The 7950-nt window shown below is 35.3% G+C and overlaps 1 protein-coding gene across 1 annotated transcript; it reads right to left on the bottom strand.

The window, feature by feature from the left end:
- Positions 1-931: 931 nt before the first annotated feature.
- Positions 932-1957, bottom strand: LOC117274339 (uncharacterized). Its single transcript, XM_033653599.1, has 2 exons — positions 1614-1957; positions 932-1043 (listed from the first exon to the last, which is right to left on the bottom strand). Exons 1-2 carry the CDS (start codon positions 1955-1957, stop codon positions 932-934), a joined length of 456 nt encoding a protein of 151 aa, XP_033509490.1.
- Between the last annotated feature and the right edge of the window lie 5993 nt (positions 1958-7950).

Genomic DNA, 7950 nt, shown 5'->3' with positions numbered 1-7950 from the left:
TTAGAGGAGCCACTATCCATATACCATCTTTGGCTGCTTCCTTTCATTGCTCCCTGCACAAGGAAATCAAGGATTAGACTTAGGAACCCAAACAAGTTTGGGTCCCTTGTAATGAGGAAAAGGTTGAATCAAACTTCTTCTTGTCCAAGCAGGCATCACACGTTTTTTATTTGATGGACCAGGCTCTTTAGCAATAATTACTTTTTTAGCAAAAATTTTATTTTTCTGTTGGGACTGAAATCTAGCTTTATAGGTTTCTTTAAAATGTCCAGTGTTATCACAGTGAGTGCAAAGCCAAGTTATCAGGGACAGTGACGTACTTGCTATGAGGATTGTAAGATTCTTTTCCTTTTGGAACCCGATTCCCTGCATGTTCCCCCCATTGTTCTTATACATAGCGGTGATTGAATCAGAGGACCAGGTCCACTTAAGAGATTTTTCTAGGTCATTCTTAACTTTGTCTAGATCTTCCTGAAGTTGTCTGTTTCACTCAAGTTCTGCACACAGACTAGATTTCACAGATTTGATTTCTTTTTCAAGTTTAATGTGTGTCTCACTTGAAACTTCCTTTCCCTTTTGGATATTCCCAGAATTATTTCCTATATTTAGCTCCTCTATTATTTCTTTTAGATCCATAACAACTACCAACAGGTCATCTCTCTCATTTTCTACGTTTTCAATTTTTTCAGTCAGAACATCCTTTTCTTTCTTTAGAACCTCGATGGTTTCTTTTAGGTCAACCACTACGACTACTAGATCATCTTTCATGTTCTACCTCTCCTAGTTCCATAGTTAATGAATTTTTATCATTTATAAGACTATGATAAGAACCAATTAAAATATTTGCCAAAGATATAAGCTTCTTCTGAGAGTAAGACTTCAAATTTCTTTAAACTTCTAGAAAGTTTACCTCATCATCATCATCATCATCTTAATCATCGTTAGATTTTTCCATCAGGGCAAAGATAGAGTCATATCCAGCTGCTTCACTTTCAACTGCCATCATGGAGGTATCACCTTGTTCATCATCTTCTCCAGATTCACTGGAAGAATCTCCCCATGCAGCAAAAACTTATTTCACAACATTGTCAGTGGCTTCTTTTCTCTTGAATCTTTTATCATGAACTGGGTTCCCCTTGACTGCTTTGTCTGTATTGTGCTTGTACTGGTCTTGATTGAGGAGAGGACAGTCTTTGATGAAGTGTCCTAGATTACTATATTTATGACACAAGTCATAACCTCTTGGCTTGTTGGAGCTGCCCCTTTTTGGAATGCCTCAATTCCTACGAACCATTTTCTGAAATCGCTTCAACAAATAGGCCATGTCAGCATCCTCACCACTTGAATCATTATCATCTGCCTTAAGGACCAGGTTCTTCTCCTTTTGGGCTCTCTTCTTTCATGGTCCTTCTTCTTCTTCTTCTTCTTCATTTCATAGGTCTTTAGATTTCCGATGAGTTCATCAGTGATCAACTTTTGCCTCCCTAATAGCATTTAGTTTGCTTTCTCAGGAACTAGGTAATACACTGAGTAATTTTCGGACAAGTTTGTTCCTTGGAATTATCTCTCTTAGAGAGTGGAGCTCGTTGATAATAAAGTTGAATCGAGTGTACATGTCCTGAATGGATTCATCATCCTTCATCCTGAAGGGTTCATACTCAGTGGTGAGCATGTCGATCTTCGACTGCTTGACTTGAGTTGTTACTCTGTGTGCCATTTGGAGAGCTTCCCAGATCTCCTTGGCTGATTGACAGGCAGAGATTATGTTGTATTCGTCTGGTCCAATACCACAGATGAGGATCTTTTTTGCTCGGAAGTTCTTTTCTATAGCTTTGCGGTCAGCATCATTGTACTCCTTCCTTGTCTTGGGAACTGTCACTACTGGTTTGCCAATGGTCTTCATAGGGACGAAGAGTCTATCACAGATAACATCCCAGAGCTCTGAATCTTCAGCCATGATAAAATCATGCATCCTTGTCTTCCACCATCCACAATATTATCCATTGAATCTTGGTGGTTTGTAGGTTAATTAACCTTCTTCAAAGTTTGGTGGAGCAGCCATTTGGATCCTTTCTAGGTGTTAGCCTGATAGAAAGAACTTGCTATGATACCAATTGAGAGAAACTTAGGGTCCACCTAACTGTATAGAACCTGGTTCTCTATCAGTTTCCACAGAATAAACACAATAAGAGATAAGTAAATGACACAACATAGTTTTACGTGAAAAACTCCCAGCTCACGGGATTAAAAACCACACCCTACACTCGTAGTTTCAACTTCGCTAACCGAGTAACTTTTAGATTACAACATATTATAACCTAGGAATTAAACTCTTAATCCCTCACTCACTTGTAATAACTCTATTACAAAGCTCACAACTCGACTAACTCTAGCCAAGACACAAACACAAGGTGGTTTTACAAATAGTTTCTTACACAATGCTTCTAGCTAAGCTAAGTAGGAATTATAAGTAAATTACTCTAACAAAGGTACAACACAACTAAGGACATATAATAACACAATGCTGGAAACTATTCCTTCGTTATGTTATTCTTTGTTCTTGAAGCCTGGAAGTCACTTGCAAGATGGCAACACACTTTAGAGGAAACTTGATTAATTCTCGGATGTGCAAGTGTATGTTTTCTTCATTGCTTCATGTTAATAATATCCAAGTGATGTCACTTTGATGATGCAAGCAAATATCCGGTACAAGGCATTTCCCATAAAGTGACTGATGCACTGTTCACACTATTGTGTGTGTGCAGAGAAATAGTTGCAGAGACTTTACAACTGTGAGAAGTTGACTGGTACAAACAACAAAGGAACTAATGTACATATGTTCCCTCTGTCGTCTCTTTGACTCTAGCTGTTGGAACTTGTACCCGATTTGAGATTTGTTGTACTTTGGCACCTTGAGGATATGTAACAAGTTCTCGATCTGGTTCTTATCATAAAATTTGTTAGATCATCAAAATATGAAAAGGCACACATAACTTATCAGCAGAGGTGTGGTATACCACATACGTATGTCACCATTTCAAGCCCTTTATAACCAACCGTCCCAACCTCCTACTAATTTTACTTCCTGATTTTGCTGTTGAGGCTATCAGGAATATCAAACTGTTACTTCTTCGCTTTCACTTAGCAATCCCAATAACAACAATAACAACGAAAAATCCAGTATAATCCCACAATGTCAATGTAGTACTTTTTCTAAGTCTCCCTTTTATTTTGAGAGTTTGGTCCCTACTACATTTCTGAAAAGATTGGCGCATTGGTCGCATGCATATAGTATTTAATTTGTTTCTACTAGAATGGAGGACCGTCCTTACCCCACCTTTCATGTCTCAATTAAAAGATTGTCACTCCATTTAGGGTGTTTTTGGTATGAAGAAAAATATTTTTCGGAAAATGTATTCCAATTTTCCCATGTTTGGTTGGCTTAATATTTTGAAAAATATTTTCTTCGTGAACTCAATTTCCTTTAATTGAGAAAAATATTTTCCCTATCAACAAAAGAAAAACATTTTCCAAAACTCCTTTTCAACATTCCACACCCTATTCCCTATCCCCATCAACCCACCTCCACCCTCACCCACCTCAACCCCGACCCGACCCCCACCCTAAATAAAAATATTATTAACAATACTTTCTTTTTATGTTATAGATAGAGTATTTTTTTTATTTCAACAAATGAGTATTTTCTTTTCATGATATAAAAAAATATTTTCTTTCATTTCAACAAAATGAGTATTTTCTTATCATGATGTAGAAAAAGTATTTTTTTTCATTTCAACAAAAAAGAATACTTTATTTTCATGTTATACAAAGAGTACTTTCTTTTCAACCAAAAAAAGAGTATTTTCTTTTAGTTATGGAGCACAAATTTTAATATTGTTTTTGTGTAAAAAAAATATTAAAGCAATACATTAGTTCTTTGGTTTTGTGTGCATTTTTAGAAGAATAATTAAATTCTTGAAGAAAATAGAGTCTTGAAAACGTGGATATTTTGTATTTTTTTTTTGGGGGGGGGGGGGGGAGATTCGTAAAAAAATATTTTTCGGAAAAAATTTTTCACTCACCAACCAAACAAGGGAAAATAAGCGATAAAACCACTCATTTTCCATGAAAACATTTTCCTTCATACCAAACACACCCTTAATTTCCTCTAATATCACTCACCTTCCTCTTACACATATTTCCTTCCCTCTTTGTCCCATCCACATATAAGACAATTCTAGAGCTACATAATGATTTTAAAAGAGAATAAAGCAGTTGTTCAAGACTGTCACGACCCAATACCAACGTGTCACGACCCAAAATCCCACCACAGGCGTCGTGATGGCACCTAGTCTCTAAGACTAGATAAGTCGATTTTAATTACCTTTTGAAGCCATTTTTTTTTATAATCGATTAAATAGGTAATCAAAACTAACAGCGGAACAAATATGAATGTATAACCTTCCAAAACTGGTAGTACTGAGTCACGAACTCTAACTGAATACATAGAATGATCACGCAAACCGAATATACAATACTGTTTGATTACAAGTTAACAATACAATGAAATGAAAAGACTCCAAGGGACTGCGATGACCAAGCAGATCTACCTTGAATCCTTACGATCCCGCTTTAACTCTGCCCAAGTCCGTTATCTTCAATACCTGGCTCTGCACAAAAATGTACAAAAGTATAGAGTGAGCACACCACAGCGGTGCCCAGTAAGTATCAAGACTAACATCAATGGAGTAGAGACGAGATACAGTCAAAACACTCACTAGTCAAATAATCTGTGCAATATAGCATAAGAAAATAATAGAAAACAAATAACAATAAGGGCAACACCAATCGACTAGTGATTTAAACAGCAAGGCAACACGAACATTATAAATATTACTCAACGAATAATAAACACAGGTACAACCAATTAATCAAGTCTTTCAAAATATACATCTTTTATCTATAAGTTTTTCAATGAAAGTCTCTAGAATATAATCCTTTTCAATAAATATATCTCAAATATACTTTCTTCAAATAAATATATCTTTCAAATAGAATTCTTTCAAATAAATCTCTTATGAATATAATTCTTTCCAATAAATAGCTTTCGAATATAATTCCTTCAAGTAAATATCTTTCAAATATAATTCTTTCAAGTAAATATCTTTCAAATATAAATTCTTTCGAGTAAATATCTTTCAAATATAATTCTTTCAAGTAAATATCTTTCAAATATAATTCTTTCAAGTAAATATCTTTCAAATGTAATTCTTTCAAGTAAATATCTTTTAAATATAATTCTTTCAAGTAAATAACTTTCAAATATAATTCTTTCAAGTAAATATGTTTCAAATATAATTCTTTCAAGTAAATATCTTTCAAATATAATTCTTTCAAGTAAATATCTTTCAAATATAATTCTTTCAAGTAAAAGTCACCATGTGACGCCTCATTTAACTTTCATGGCGTGAGAAATATATTCAAGACATCACATCAAATGGCACGGCAATACCTTCGTGCACTTGTCTCATTCTCACCCTATATATATATATATATATATATATATATATATATATATATATATATATATATATATATATATATATATATATGTGTGTGTGTGTGTGTGTGTGTGTGTGTGTGTGTGTGTGTGTGTGTGTGTGTGTAGATCAAATCAATTGGCACGGCAACACCCTTCGTATATTTATATCTTTCTCACAGTACATACATACAATAGTACCAACTAAGTGGGAGAAGTGCCAATAACAATAAAAAGAATAAAGTAGAGGCACACATGAAGCAACACGACTACAAGTCACATAGAAAACATAGGTGCACAATAACATCTCAAGATAAAGACATGAATGTATACACAACAAACAATATCATAATATAATGTATGTCTCTCGTCCTCTCCTGCACGGAAACACCCTTCTTGCCATGATTATATGATAATATAAAAATAATTGCACGGCATCACCCTTCGTGCTTTTACTCTCATCCTCACCTGATAATATAAATGAAACGGCACGGCATCACCCTTCGTGCTTTTACTCTCATTCTCACCTGATAATATAAGTGAAACAGCACGGCATCACCCTTCGTGCTTTACACTCTCAATCGCACGGTATCACCCTTCGTGCTTTACACTCTCCCTCACATGATAATATAATTCAAATGGCACGGCATCACCCTTCGTGCTTTACACTCTTCCTCACCAAGCACATGTATATCATTAACAAGCAAGGTAAGAATCATAAATAATATCAAGGAGAGTGTTTAATCCACAACACAATACAATAATTCATATCATAATTTGTCACTGACCACAATCAAGTTCCAATATGTAGCAGAATCAGTAAATTTCTCAATAAATAGCCCAAGGCTCCATATTCTTGATAATTATATTAACTCCTCGATTTAAACTTATTTAATAAACATTTGCAGATAAGGATTCCATCATGAATTTAGTTCCAAGAAACATATCAAATCAACAAACACACGGAATTCACATAAAATCCAAATAACAATAACACCAAATTATTATATAAAATACAAACTTGATAATTAAGGAATGCAACATGATAACTCAAGTATTTACTAGTGCCAACAATTATCCAATTTAATACATAAAGATGCCTAAAACTTTAAACCAATAAAATTTGTACATATAAGCCCGAGTACGTACTCGTCACCTCGCGTACACGGCTTCCAACCATACAATTTCCACATAAAACTCAATGCCTAAGGAATAATTCTCCCACTCGAGGTTAGGCAAGATACTTATCTCTTTGAAGTTATGCTGATATTTTAAAATCGCTTTCTTGCTTGAATTGACCACCAGACCGCCCAAACCTATCCAAATTAATTGTATAACTTCATTAAAATTCATCAGAAATAATTCCGGATAATAATACGTCGACTTAAAAATTTATTCCAAAAAGTCAACAAAAGTCAACGCGGGACTCGCCTCTCGGAACCCGATATAATTTTCATGAAATCCGAACACCCATTCCGATACGAGTTCAACCATACCAATTTTATCAAATTCCAATAACAAATCGACCTCCAAATCTAAAATTTAAACCAAGAGGATTTTCTAAATTTTTCAACCCAATTCACTAATTTAGTGATAAAAACAACAATAGATTCATGTAATTTAACCAAAATCAAGTTAGGAATTCTTACCCCAATATTTTTCTTGAAAAACTCTCGAAAAATCGCCTCACCTGAGCTTCCTTGGTCCAAAAATGGAAGAATGACACGAATTTGAACTTTATTCTACTGCCCAGGGGTTTGTTCTTCGCGTTCGCGAGACTCCCCTCGCGTTCGCGAAGAACAAATTCTTCAAAAGTCATTTTCAAACTTTTCTCAGACAGCCTCTAATATAATGGTCATAACTTTTTGTACAAAATTTCAAATGATGAATGGTTTAACTTTCTGCAAACTAGACTCCAAGGACTATAACTTTTATTTGATGCTCATCTCCCAATTCCTTATAGATTATGAGATATAAGCTTCCAAAATCAGCCCTGTGTAACAGAGATTTCCAAACTCTTTGCGGACAACCTATAGTATATCTATCATAACTTGTTGTACACAACTCCAAACTAGATACCAAGGGCTACAACTTTCATTTTTAGATCATCCCCAAATTTCTTATATATTGCGAGATATCAGCCTCTAAAATGAGATGACAAACAGCAAAATGTCCTTCGCGAACGCGAAGAACAAAGTCCTAACAGCAAAATCCTTCTTCGCGAACGCGAGAGGCTCCTCGCGAACGCGAAGAACAACACCAGAACCAGCAACCAGCAGCATCAAAACACCCAAACTTGGTCCAGAACCACTCCGAAATACACCCGAGCCCCTCGGGACCCCGTCCAATCACACCATCTAGTCCCATAACATAACACGGACCTGTTCGAGGCCTCAAATCACATCGAACAA

The sequence above is a fragment of the Nicotiana tomentosiformis genome, chromosome 2, assembly GCF_000390325.3.
Source record: "Nicotiana tomentosiformis chromosome 2, ASM39032v3, whole genome shotgun sequence".
In the NCBI taxonomy this organism is placed as follows: Eukaryota; Viridiplantae; Streptophyta; class Magnoliopsida; order Solanales; family Solanaceae; genus Nicotiana; species Nicotiana tomentosiformis.
This window is presented reverse-complemented; position numbering and strand designations above follow the sequence as displayed.